The 12,337-nt window shown below is 60.0% G+C and overlaps 5 protein-coding genes across 5 annotated transcripts; 3 read left to right on the forward strand and 2 right to left on the reverse strand.

Moving 5' to 3' along the window:
• Window positions 1–1,018: 1,018 nt before the first annotated feature.
• Window positions 1,019–1,966, reverse strand: PHYSODRAFT_414294 (hypothetical protein; the record flags this gene model as incomplete). The annotated part of the gene is made up of 2 exons (XM_009521434.1): window positions 1,019–1,294; window positions 1,346–1,966. Coding segments are annotated over 2 exons (897 nt in total), but the record flags the coding sequence as incomplete, so codon positions are not given.
• Window positions 1,967–3,146: 1,180 nt separating this feature from the next.
• On the reverse strand, window positions 3,147–6,239 carry PHYSODRAFT_284928 (hypothetical protein). Its single transcript, XM_009521435.1, is given in 6 exon segments — window positions 3,147–3,576; window positions 3,602–4,347; window positions 4,463–4,746; window positions 4,782–5,242; window positions 5,253–5,649; window positions 5,668–6,239. The coding sequence occupies 3 exon segments, from the start codon at window positions 5,145–5,147 to the stop codon at window positions 3,894–3,896; spliced, it is 1,104 nt and encodes a 367-aa protein (XP_009519730.1). The 5' UTR covers window positions 5,148–5,242; window positions 5,253–5,649; window positions 5,668–6,239; the 3' UTR covers window positions 3,147–3,576; window positions 3,602–3,893.
• Window positions 6,240–7,809: 1,570 nt separating this feature from the next.
• PHYSODRAFT_284930 (hypothetical protein) lies at window positions 7,810–8,743 on the forward strand. Its single transcript, XM_009521436.1, has one exon. It carries the CDS (start codon window positions 7,876–7,878, stop codon window positions 8,608–8,610), a length of 735 nt encoding a protein of 244 aa, XP_009519731.1. The 5' UTR covers window positions 7,810–7,875; the 3' UTR covers window positions 8,611–8,743.
• Window positions 8,744–9,644: 901 nt separating this feature from the next.
• Window positions 9,645–10,199, forward strand: PHYSODRAFT_373005 (hypothetical protein; the record flags this gene model as incomplete). Its single annotated transcript, XM_009521437.1, has 1 exon — window positions 9,645–10,199. A coding segment is annotated over one exon (555 nt), but the record flags the coding sequence as incomplete, so codon positions are not given.
• Window positions 10,200–10,688: 489 nt separating this feature from the next.
• PHYSODRAFT_311421 (hypothetical protein) lies at window positions 10,689–11,323 on the forward strand (the record flags this gene model as incomplete). The annotated part of the gene is made up of 3 exons (XM_009521438.1): window positions 10,689–10,914; window positions 10,942–11,070; window positions 11,181–11,323. The coding sequence occupies 3 exons, from the start codon at window positions 10,689–10,691 to the stop codon at window positions 11,321–11,323; spliced, it is 498 nt and encodes a 165-aa protein (XP_009519733.1).
• Window positions 11,324–12,337: the final 1,014 nt, after the last annotated feature.

Here is a 12,337-nt window from a genome sequence, read left to right on the forward strand (position 1 = left end):
CGCCACTTGGTCCCTTCCCCACTTGCACTTCTTCATCTTGAGCTTGAACCCGGCCGCTCTGAAGCGTTCCAATACTTGCTTCAAGCGTACCAGGTGTGTAGGGAAGTCCGTAGAGAAAACCACGCAATCATCAAGGTACACCAGGCAGGTGCGCCATTTCAGGTCAACCAAAACGTTCTCCATGAGACGTTCGAAAGCGGGTACTGCGTTGTAGAGCCCGAAGGGCGTCACCAGCCATTCGAACAGCCCGTATTTACAGGTAAACGCCGTTTTCTCCACGCTACCGGCGACCATCGGGACGTTCCAATAGCCGGAAGCAATGTCCATGGTAGAGAAGAGTTTTGCGTCCTTCAGCACGTCGAGGATGTCATCGATAAGTCGCATCGGGTAGCAGTCCTTGATAGTCACGGCGTTAAGCCGTCGGTAGTCTATAGAGAAACGTATCCCCCCGTCGGGCTTGCGGATCATGAGTACGGGGCTGGCCCAAGGGCTCGTAGACGGTTGGATCAGCCCCAGCTCCAGGTACTGCTGTATCTCGGAACTCCATCACTTCACCCTCGGCATGCGAGACGCGGTACGGAGGCTGTTTGATCGGCGGGTTCGTACCCGTATCAATCGAGAACTCTAAGAGATGCGTGCGTCCCGGTTTGAGGGACGTCTCAACGAACATGTAACGGAACGAGTCGAGCAGGTCCTTCATCAGGCCTCGCTGCTCCTTGCCCAACTTGGAGTCGGAGAAGTCCGGCTCCAGCCCGGCATCCATAGCGTCCTTCAGGCCTGGCATCGGTTCACGCGAGGCCGGAGACTTGGCGGCCGCCGCACCGATCACAGCGTCGATCCACCTCGAGTTGCCGCTCGAAGACACGGGCTCCGAGGACTCGTTCGGGTCCAGGGAGGTCTTCTTCCTCTTCTTCGCGTCCACCAACGCCAACGCCGACTTGGGCACGACCGTAGCGATCGCCAACGCGGTCCCCTTCTTAATGACGAGTTCTTCTGTCGAGGCATTACATACCTCGACGATAGTCTTGCCTTCTCGTATCGAGCAAAGCGTTCGGGCGACCTTCATGTTCTCGTCCAGCTCGGGGAGTCCCTCGATCAACACCGTGGTGTTCTCCGGAGCCTTGCCTACGACGTCCGAGGCCACCAGAGCCAGGCCACCGGGGCAGATGCGCACTGTCGACGCGATGCGAGAGACATACGTCTCCTCGACGCGAGGAGTACCCAAGGGGAGGACCTCGCCAGTGTCCTTCAAGGTCATAGTGCTCTCATCCAGGTCGATCACGGCGCGGAACGCCTTGAGCGTGTCCGTGCCGAGGATTGAGTCCACATGCAGGTGGTCGACCACGACGAACGGCCTCATCGTCTTCAGCGTCCCCAAACACAACGGCAAGTCAATCTCGCCCCGGATGCGCAACTTGTGGCCGGGCACGGCGTTAACCCTGCCGTGGTACGATCGCAGTGGCGCGTCCGTGAGCCCAAGCCGGGTCAGGACACGCGACTCAACCAGGCTGGCGATTGCACCAGAGTCGATGAGCAGTTCAGCTGGGAGATCCTCGATGAAACCAGCGGAGACGGTCTCGATGCCCCCCACCGAGCAAATGACACGTTTGCCAGCGGGTACGGGGTCCTCTTCGTCGGTGTCAGCGGCGTCTGCGTCCGACACTTCAACCAGGCCGGGTTTCCGTAGCCGTATTCCACCATCCGGGTCTCGGACGGAGCACACATAGTGGCTGGTGTCGTCGCCGTCCTCGGTGAACGACGGGTTGCTCCCGAACGCTTCGGAGCGTCTGCAGAACAGAGAAGTACAGTCGTAGTGCACCTCGCGACGAGAACGGTGTCGTCGAGAGAGAACGTCGCTGGCAGCACGGTGACACTCGCACAACTGCTGTCTCTCGGCACGCTTGGCGCGCATCACGGGTGCCTTGGTCTCGTACCGGTCGAGTATCTGAGCCGTCACGGCGGCCATCACGCTGTCGCCGAGCACGCCAGCGGTAGCGACGACTAGTTCGCGGGCACGGGGCTCGCGATTAACTGCGGGTAGTAATACTGGTTCTACGGGTCGGCATTCGCCGGTCGGCAAGCCAGTCGCCGGCTTCCGACACGAGCTGCAGCGGGGTTCGCAACGAGCCTCGTCCTCGAGGATCAACTGATAGACCACAGTCCTCACCAGCGCACGCCATCGCGAGAGCAGGTCGGAACCGTTTTCCTCTTCGGGCGGCTCGACCTCGACGGGGACGGCGAACGTCACGCAGATGTTCCTCCTCACCACCTCCTCGTCCGGGGTCACAGGCTTGGAGGACTCGCGTTCCTTCAGTAACGCGAGGATCTCGTCTCCAATGAAGTCGTTCCCACCTCCGCCATCTCGGGCGTCTGAGTCGCCTTGCACCACCGAGCCGATGGGCGGCGGCTTCTCCTTCTCGCGCTTCGTCTCGCGGAAGTCGCGGTTGGCACGTCTGGCTTCCTCGGACGCGGCAAGCGTCCTTCGGTACCAGTCTATCCAATACTCGGGCGTGGACAGCACTCCGGGCGACGACTCACGCGTTCGTTCCAGGGTCTCCACGGGTAGGTTCAGCAGGGAGCTCAGCTCCTCCAGCGTGAGTTCCTTCTGCTTCTTTGCGTTCTGGGCTCGCTTCTTCAGCAGCTCCACCTCGTCCAGAGGGATCAAGCGTTCCTCTAGTTCTTTGTCGTACTCTTCTTTTTCTTCTTGCGCACCCAGAGTACGGCCGTCGGCCAATGCATCCAGCTCCTCAGGCGTGAACAATCTCTTGTATGGAGGCGCCTTATCGTCTTCCCTGTCCTGCCCATCTTGGGCGACGGTCTTTAGTCCTTCACTGTCGTCATCATTGTCGTTCACCACTTCGGAGGTTCCGTCCGTCACGGACCCTACGCGCTCCAAGTGAGCCGATTCCGCGTCCTCATTCAGCGTCTTTAGAGCGGCCCTTGCCTGCCCTGCTGTGCCTTTATATGCGGTTGACTGTGCTCACCTGAGCGGTCCGAGTCTGCCGTTCCGGCAGGTTCCTCCTCCGTGTCTGACTCGCTGTCAGCGTTCCCGACGACGTCGTTCTCCGGTGTCGCCTCCTTGACGGTCACGGCCAAAGCAGTAGGTGCTCCCGTGACGTCTCTCTTCCGTTTCTCGCTGGGCGGCATAAAGTTCACCTGCTCCACGCTCAGTTCGGGTCCCAGCGAGGGTTTCTCGAGCGCAAATCGCATGACGCTCTCGTACAAAGTATTCGTAGTAGTTTCCTGGACGCGGCTACTGGCGTCCTTCACAAAGTCGTTTTCCTCAGCGTTCAATCGACGCTGGCATTCTTCGGTTTCAGCATGCTCCACACCCTGGGAAGCTCCAATTGTTGTAGTAGTAGTTGATTCGCAGGCACGCTCCACACCCTGGGGAGCTGCGGTAGTCACAGTAGGTTCACAAGCACGCTCCACACCCTGGGGAGCTTCCGTAGTAATAGTGGGTTCGTCTTCCGGCTCCGTCCTTGGAGCAACTTCAGTAGCAGCAACTGTAGTTTCCAGCTCCACCCTCGGAGCGGCTCCCGTTGTAGTCTTTGTAGTTCCCGGCTCCGTCCTTGGAGCGGTTTCCGTTGTAGTCGTTGTAGCAATCTCGTACTTCGGCTCCTCCAGTCGAGGAGCGTCCGCATATCGTTCAATAGGCCCGGGGCGTTCCCACAGAACGGGCCCCGCAGCCGTCGCAGTAGTCCCAATTAATCCAGTTCGTTCTCGGAGCGGAGCTCCGGGCGCCACCGCCTCACGCGCGGGGCGTTCCAGGCACTTAGGCCTCTTCACCATTGTGGTATCAGTTCCAATCGTAGTTTTGTTCGCGTTGTAGTCATCGATCGGCATGGTCCTTACCGTACCCACAGTCTCAGTCTCTCGGCGAGCTTCGCCGGTCAGCAGGGTAGCCGTACGCGGGGTACGCCACCCGGTGTCGTTCCACGGGCGAGAGGAAGGAGCGACACTCCCCTCTCCTCCCTCGTGCCCCCTTCATTGCTGAGTAGGCTGCGTTCCCTGAGCGGGGGCGGCAGCTTGCGTCTGCGCCGCCATTTGCTGGATCGACTTGATCGCCGGGCAGTTAGACGCATAGTGGTCCGTCTTACCACACCCGAAGCACGGACGCAGGCCTTCACCGCCACCTTGACGACGGGGCTGTCCTTGCCCACCACCATTGTTGCCTTGGTTTCGAGCCGGGACCTCGCACTCCGAGGTAGCATGTCCTTGCTACTTGCAGTTCCCGCAGGTGAATCGTTGCCGGCGACAGTTGATCCGGCTGCATCCGAGCATGTGGCAGCGGCCACACACGGTACGCCCATCTTGCGTGTACATGTCGGGTCCCTGACGGATCCCCTTAACAGGAGTGTAGGGCACAGTAGGCAGCGTAGGCGGAGCGTTCGGCATCGGAGGCGGCACGATAGGTTGGGTCTCGTACGCGACCGCGGCGTAGCTGGGACGTCTCGGGGACCGCGGAGCACGCGCCAATTCGGCTTGCTGCTGCATGATCAAGCTCTGGTTCTGCCGAAGCATCTCCATCATCTCCTTCACGGCCGAGTCCTTCGACTTCTTCTCGGATGACTTATCGTCCGCGAAGTCCGCGTCGTCCTCGACGGGAATGTGCATGCCTCTCTGCAGGAGGATGAGCACGGCTTGCTGGATGGTGCTCGCCATGGCAGACGACAGGGCCGCCTTCCACTCACGGTTCCTCAGTCCCGACAGGAAGTACTGGTACCTCATGGTCGGATCGAAGCACTAGGCCTCGTCACAGAGACTCTTGACCAGATCACCCCACACCTCGGCGGACATGCCGCGGGACGCTTCGTAGTCTTGAGGCGTTCGATCAGTTGTAGGGGGCTAAGGCAAATGAACTGGTTGTGAAACGGGATGCGCAGCGTCTCGAAGCTGTCGATCTTGGAGTACATCCACCACTCTTCAGCAGGTTTGCCCTTCAGGCACTCGCGGAACACACTGATGCGTAACTGTTCCTCGAGTCCGGTCGTGGCTCGGGCGAACGGGTCCCAAAACAACTTGGCCTTGTCGGCCGTGGCGTGGTCCGAGTGGAACGGCTGGATCATCCTCACCGCGTTATTGATGTGCGATGGCATTCCTCCGTAGTACGTCGAAGCGATCGGACCCGTAGCTCCTTGACTCATTGGAGTCTGAGCGCCGTACACAGGCGGAGGCACGGACGGGTTCGAGGCGGGCACGCTGCCCGTCGATGCAGCAGTCCACGTAGACCGAGAAGGTGCCGCGTCCGGGGCACTTACGAACCGTACCCCCACCGGCGACACGCCGAAGCCGTATCCAGCGGCGGCAGGGATTCCCTCGAGAGAGACGCCGTCATAGGCCGCAATGGCGGACCGGAGGCGCGGAGTCGGGACCGAGGCCGAAGTGGGCACCGAAGTCGTACTCGGAGTCGGGGTATGAACAACGTTCGCCGTAGATGGCGTGTACGCCAACCCAGCGGCGCTCGACTGAGTCGGAGGCACCACTCCTGACGCGGGCAGCGCAGCGTTCCACGCAGGGACGGAAGGTTGCGCCTGAGGCACGACGCTGGCCGTCGACGGCGCTGCAGTCCACGCAGGGGCCGACGAGTGAGCTTCCCCACTGAAGGGGCACCAGATCCGGTCGACGTAGTCGGGGCAGGCACAGCGGGAATACTTCCCGGCAGAGGGATGAATCCTCCTCCAGCGACTTGAGGCGTCGCAGTCGGCGCAGCAGAGGGCGCCGTACTCGTGGGCACGCGGGTCGCGGTCGCTTGGGCCACGGGGTTCGGTCTCGTCGTCGCCCACGACTGACCAGAGGTTTGGCCAGCGTGCCGGCTGGTGATGTCCAGCGCACGTTGAAGCAGGTCTCGGGCGGCGGCCAGACCCTCAGGAGTCGTGACGTCCGGCAGTGTCGGACGCGCGGGGTTGGTCGTCGCCGCACTTGGCACCGTCGAAGCGGACGCCGCGGTCGTCGCGGTCGTCGCGGTAGTCGCAGCTTGTTCCACCGTCCCGGTAGGCACGGTCATCGCAGCGGGCGCCGCCATCGTGGCGGGCACGGGCACGCTCGGCTGGCCTCCTGGCACAGCCCCCGTCGGAGTGGGGTTCGTCGCCGCTTGGTCGCCGTCAGCAGACCCGGCCGAGTGGAAGCCCTCACTCGCCGAGTCCTGCTGCTCGCGGGGATCGCCTTGAGTCATGATCAGCAGTGAGCGCCGATTGACGGAGTCGTCTCAGGCGAGGGTTCTTCAGTCACTTGCACCGCGCAAGTCCTTCTTCAGTTAGCAGCGTACCCTGCTTCTCCACCAAATGTCGTATACCTCCACCGTCAGGGTCGAGTACGCTGGGACTGTTTGGAAAGAAGGGGCCTACACGGGGTCGAAGGTGACTGGGTGTTTAGACGAGTGAAAGCTTCAACTAAAGATAACGTTGTAGTTGTTACAAAAGCTTTCTTTGTGGTTGTTGTTGTTCACAAGAGAGGGAAGATTTACGACTGAATCTACAAGCCGAGGGGCCCTCGATCCTAAGGTCAATACCTCTCCTTGCGCTTCTCGGAGTTGCAGGTGTACCCTTCGTCCTTGGGCACGACAACCCCTCCGCATTCACACCATATTCCGTTGTTTCGTACGCACGACACCCGTCCTCGAGCGGGGATGGAGACGTCCACGGACCTCCAAGAGTCCCACCTCACACGCGCGTCGCGCCATCATTTCCGGCAGCAACTCGAGTACCTCACAATCGGTACCCCTCGTAGGATGTAGCCATTTCGGCACTCCAGCCGACACGCGAGTCCGCCGCCCCGATGCCTGGCACGGGGTCGGTATACCCCGGCACGGGACACTATAAGCTTGCAGTGCAAAACATTTTAGTTCCGCGCCCACCGGTTGAGCCACACCACGGGGAGAGCTGGACAGAGCGAGACCCGGGGGCTCAGCCAAGGGGGGCAGCGGTATTTAGCTTGTAAGCTTTTCACAAAAAGCAACAGGTCGCTAAGAGACCTGCGTGCACCGCGGGCCGAAGTGCTTATTAATAGCAAGAGTGACTCAGGATACCTGCCGGCCAATGACAAAGTGCTACAGCAAAAGGAATCAAATCCAGCGGGCGGCGCTCGTGTTTACCGAGCAGCACCTAACCGCAACTACGTTGGCGTGCGGTAATTCGGGCGAGGATACCAGGTTGAAGTTGCGCTGGACCAGCACGGTGTCGTCACGAGCGCACTTGGCTCTAGCCCAGCAATTTTGCAGCGACTGTTGCTTTGACGGCAGATTCGTCCTCGATAAGCGTGCATCGCCATAGCTAGCAGTGCGCTCATCCATTGGAAATGTGCTGGGGGTCATGGTTGCCAACCAAATTGCTTTGCTGCTTCGAGCGGCGGGACGGTCAGCCAGGCCAGCGGCCCCACGTTGAGTTTTCGCGTTGAAGTTGGCGGCGACGTGATGTGCGCCACATCAGATGAAGCCATGTGGGAAGACGGTGCATCCGAGCGCCATAGCCACGGTCGCTGCGTGCTTTTGGGCCCGAGGCTGTCTCGAAAATAGCGGCGATCTGCCGAATGGTGGTTTAACACGCGCTTTCGTCCAGATGCGCCGACGTACACAGCAGCTCCTCGCCCAAGCGCGAGCCATGGTGCGAGCGCCTCAGACCAGCGTCGAGCTTGGCTTCCACCTCGCGTGCTCGCCCTTGCTTCACCCCTAATTCGTTCTCTCGCGCACCGTCTCTGTCCTCGTTGCAGTTGGGTCCTCCACGGTGGGACCGTAGAAAAGCAGCGCGCATCCGCGAATGATTAGACCAGCGGCTTCCGACCGGCCAGCGAGCGAGCCATTCCCAGTTCTACCGACACAAGCCAACAACTCACACACCAAGAAGAAACCAGAGCCAGCCAGCCAGCCAGCCAGCCATGATGCGCATGATGTATCGCCCTCGAGGCCCCGCGGACGAGGAGACGCGGCCGGCGACGCCCCCCGGCAAGGCCGCCGCCAACAGCAGCATGCTGCTCGTGCCGGACCTGCAGCCGCTGCGCATGTGGCCGTGCCACTACGCCAAGGCCGCGGACGCGCTGGGCTTCCTCAAGGCCATCGACCACATCGAGGTGAACGCCACGGTCAAGCGCCACGGCAAGCTCTTGTACGCGGTGCAGGTCTTCCTCAAGAACCCGGAGATCCGCATCCCCACGTCGCGCAACTCGGCCACGCGCCGCTCCTCGGCGGCGGCCGACGGCGCTCCGCAGCGCCGCCACAGCGTCACGGAGCTGCCGACGACGACGACGTCTGCGCCGCAGCAGCAGGACGCCGACTACCAGGTGGAGCGCGAGTTCGCCGACTTCGTCAAGCTGCGCTACAACATCTGGGTGCACGCGCAGCAGCCCCGCCCCGCGCGCGGTTGCATCTACTGCGACGACATCACGGCGTTCGTGGGCGACTCGAGCAAGCGCCCGTCGGGCATCGTGGAGAAGCTCTGGGCCACCAAGGCCCACCGGAAAGACATGATGGAGGCGTACCTGAACCGCATGGTGGCGCTCGCCATCGGCCGGGGCGGCGACGGTCAGCGCAGTCCGCACTGCCACGGGTTCGACCACATCCCGTACCGCCTCGTGCGCTTCCTGAAGAAGGCCGGAGAGGTCAACCATCTGCAGTGAAGCGGCGCGCGCAGTTAAAGAGTATTTTTTCCAGAGCAGTGGTGGCCTGCATAGAGAGAGGAGGGCGCTGCTCTCCCACAATGTATCGCCGCAGGCCACAGAGATATACATATATTTATTGGTTTGAGAGCCCATGAAGCACAGTACACTTTCGCCTGCGTCACGGGCTTGGCAGGGGGAGTGCTTTACGGTCTTCAACCAGCACATTGACGCGCTCTTGACCGCTTCAACTTGGCATCTTGAAGTCAGATCTTGGCTGGCTTCTGTTGTGCCCTGCTAGACCCTACGGCGATGCTCGCCCGCAACCTGCAGGCTGCGAGTGGCCCATCGGCCGACTCAAATTCTTTAGCGTGAGGCGTGGTAAATGACGCGACGCGAGTCTCAGTTTGGCCCTGTCGCACTCTGACAAGCACAGCCTGCGAGCATGAATCACTCGCTCGCGCATTGCGCGCAATCTCTACACTTGCTAGGACGTTTAACTCGCCACGGTCTCGCGCGGTTCGAGGCGCCAAATGAATGGCCTCCACTGAGAACGATGGCAGGTGCCAGCACCGATGGCCCAGCGGCGAACACCGGTAAATGCAGCTCCAGCGTTGTGTCAAATCTGTTCTCGCTGCAGGCCATGCAACGTCGAGCTTTGTACAGTACATGTCTTTGTGAGACGGGACCACAATACCCATCAACACTTCAACTTCAGAGCCTCTGATTAGTGAGCTAAAATACATTAACACCAAGTTGTTAGATTCACAAATGACTACTGGGTATGTCTTTGTTATGCCCATAAGTCGTTAAACCAAAGTGGATCGGCTTATTCATCACCTCGCCTTGCATGACGCAAAGCGCCGCGGCGTCGTTCCCTCCTGCACCACAGTCTGCGCGATACAAGGCATTGTTCAACTTACTGCGACGATCGAAGACCGAAGCCAAGCATGCTCGCCACCACGAACGGATCTCACTTCGACGCCGACCCGTTCCTCCTGAAGGTGTCCGCTCCGGCACTGCAGCCCAAGCGCGTGTGGCCCAAGTGCTACTCAGAGCCGCTCACGTTCCTCCAGAACATCGACCACATCGACATCAGCGACACCAAGACGGTGGAGGGCGTCGTGTTCTACGTGCTGGACGTGTACGTGCGCCACGAGCTCAGCCGCATCCCGACCAACAACAACAACAACAACAACAACAACAACAACAACAACAACAGCAACAACAAGCAGCACTGGCACTTGGAGAAGCTCCTGTCTCCGCTAGCTGAAGAGCGCAAAGTTCCTGACTTCCGCGTGTTGCGCCGCTTCAGTGACTTTGAGACGCTGCGCGGGCGTGTGACGGCCGCCTCGCAGCAGCAGCTCATGACCACGTGCCCGTACTGCGATTCCATCCGCGTCTTCATGTTCGCGTGCTACCGCCGACCAACGGCTTTCGTGAAGCTGTGCACTGGCCCAGAGACCCGCAAACAACTGCTCTCGCAGTTCATCAACCGCCTCATTGAATACGCCGTGGGGCACCCCAAGTCGGATGTGAACACGCGCCCGCAGGACGTGTGGTGCCTCGGCTTCCAGTCCATTCCTGTTCTGGTTGAGCAGTTCCTCCAGCTTCGGCGCTACGACGAATGAGGAGCTCGTGGATGGCTAGGACGTAGTGTAGAAAGTAGTATAGGTAGCAAGTGAAACACAAATCTCATCTCGATACGAGGAAGTTGCAGCTTCATTTTGATAGTTCATTTCGCTAGTGTTACACAAATGTAAACGATGCCCGTCTCACTTGAGTCAGACCCGTGCACCTTGCAGACAGCTTGGAGACAGTGAGTTTGCAAGTGTTGCTCGCCCTGAACATCCGCACTTAGTCGAGATGACACAACGTCCGCATTATCACTTTGCTTCACCCCCACAAGAACTTTGTAGCCGCGACGTGTTCGTCCCGAGACCCGAGCAAGCGAGCCACTTTGAAGCGTTTCCTGCGCAGTGTCACATGTACATTCACATTCAGCCGCAAGGACCGGAACTTGGCTCAGCGGTGTAGCAGCCGCCACCGCCATCGCTTTCACTTTAAAAATTGCCCTGGACCACCCCGAAGCTGCTTTAATGCCGAACGTCCTGCAGCAGCAGACTCCGAATCGCGCCGTGGCTGGAGGCCTCGCGCGCCTCGCCAAGTTGAACCTCGTGCCCGAGCGATACTCGCGCCACATGCAGACCATCATCAAGCTCAAACAGATCCGCCTACTGCAAGTAGCCCGCGCGTTGGGCAGCAAGAACAGCTACGTAATCGACGTGTTCACTCCGTTGCAGTCCACGACGCGCATCCCGACCAGTCTTTAGGCCGCCGAGCTGGCACAAGACGTGGCAATGGGGCTAGAGCCCGTCGCACTCTTCCGCCACCCCGACGCGCACCCTGAGAAGCAGTTCGCCGACTTCGTTAAACTCCGCGACGAGCTGTACGAGTCCTGCCGGACAGCGCAGCGCACCCGTTGGCGAGCTGCTCGTTCTGCAGCGAAGTGGCCCGCTACCTCCTTCTAGGAGCCGTGCTACCGGGCACACTGCTGACGTGGATGCTGCCGCAGTGACAACGAACGAAAGCCGTGCAGCGATTCGTCGAGTCCCTGCTGCGGCTCGCAGTGTCCTGCCCCGTCATCGACTCGGACCCCTGCCCATACCAGGAGAAGCTGCCGCGGCAGCTCTTAAAGTTCCTCTTCGTAGACTCGGATCCGATGGTCCACTGAAAGCTCTTGCTAGACTACTGTAGACGTACTTATTGCTAGGGGCAGCGACCTCGCACGAAGCTCCGTAAAGTATAGCGTCGTCCGAGCACTCCCTCCCCCAAAAGCTTAATAAAAAGTATGCATGCATGCGAAACACTGTCAGCTTCGGTGTCTCGCACTTCGCAACCTATGAGTCAGGCTATACAACCCGAAGGACATGGTATCCTAGCAGTTGAGTAGATTGCGCGCGTACGCGTGAAATGTTGAGTGTTGGTCGGCGGATGAGCGACCTTAGGTCAAGAGCAATCGAGTCGATTGGAAGAAGAGATCGCTTCCAGCGCTCACGTCGCAGTTAGAGAGCGGCTTGCTTTTGGTAGAGCAGTTTTGGATCGTCAAGGTCATAGCTAACCCAAGCTCCCAGCTATGAGATCTACGCCCAGTACCGCTCCAACTCCGTCCAGTACAGCATTGCCACGCTGTCATTTCATTTCACTCTGCGAGTCATCGATCGCTGTGCAAACTACGGGTAGCTCTCTACGTTCGGAGACAAGGTCGAGTCGATTTCGGTGGCCGCGTTGTCGAGCGGCGAAAATTCGCCGTGCTTCGAAGTCACCAATCGCACGAAGAGAACACCCAGACGCCCCGCTCCTCCGACGAATGAATTATCACTCCGTTCGGCGCGCGGGCCAACGTATCGTGTGGAGAAGCTGCCCATCGAGTTCGTTGCCTTGAGCTCCGCCCTTCGGCGCGCCGTGCAAGTCACCCACTTGCTATCGCGCTGCGCGTTCTGCAAGGCGACGAAAGCGCACTGCATCTCAAGTGAGAAGGAGCTGACACGCGCTGTAGCGGCCTCCAGCGATGACAAGACCCAGCCGGTGCTGGACGCGTTCACGAATGGCATCTTCACGCTGGTTGTGCCCCTGCGCACCTCGACCGACGAGCACGTTTGCTACGGGAAACTACAGTGCTGGCATCTTCTAGACCAGTTCCTTTTCCCGCGGACACGTGCAGAGTGAAAACGAGGCGGTGCTGTGT

Source organism: Phytophthora sojae (assembly GCF_000149755.1).
Source record: "Phytophthora sojae unplaced genomic scaffold PHYSOscaffold_2, whole genome shotgun sequence".
In the NCBI taxonomy this organism is placed as follows: Eukaryota; Oomycota; class Peronosporomycetes; order Peronosporales; family Peronosporaceae; genus Phytophthora; species Phytophthora sojae.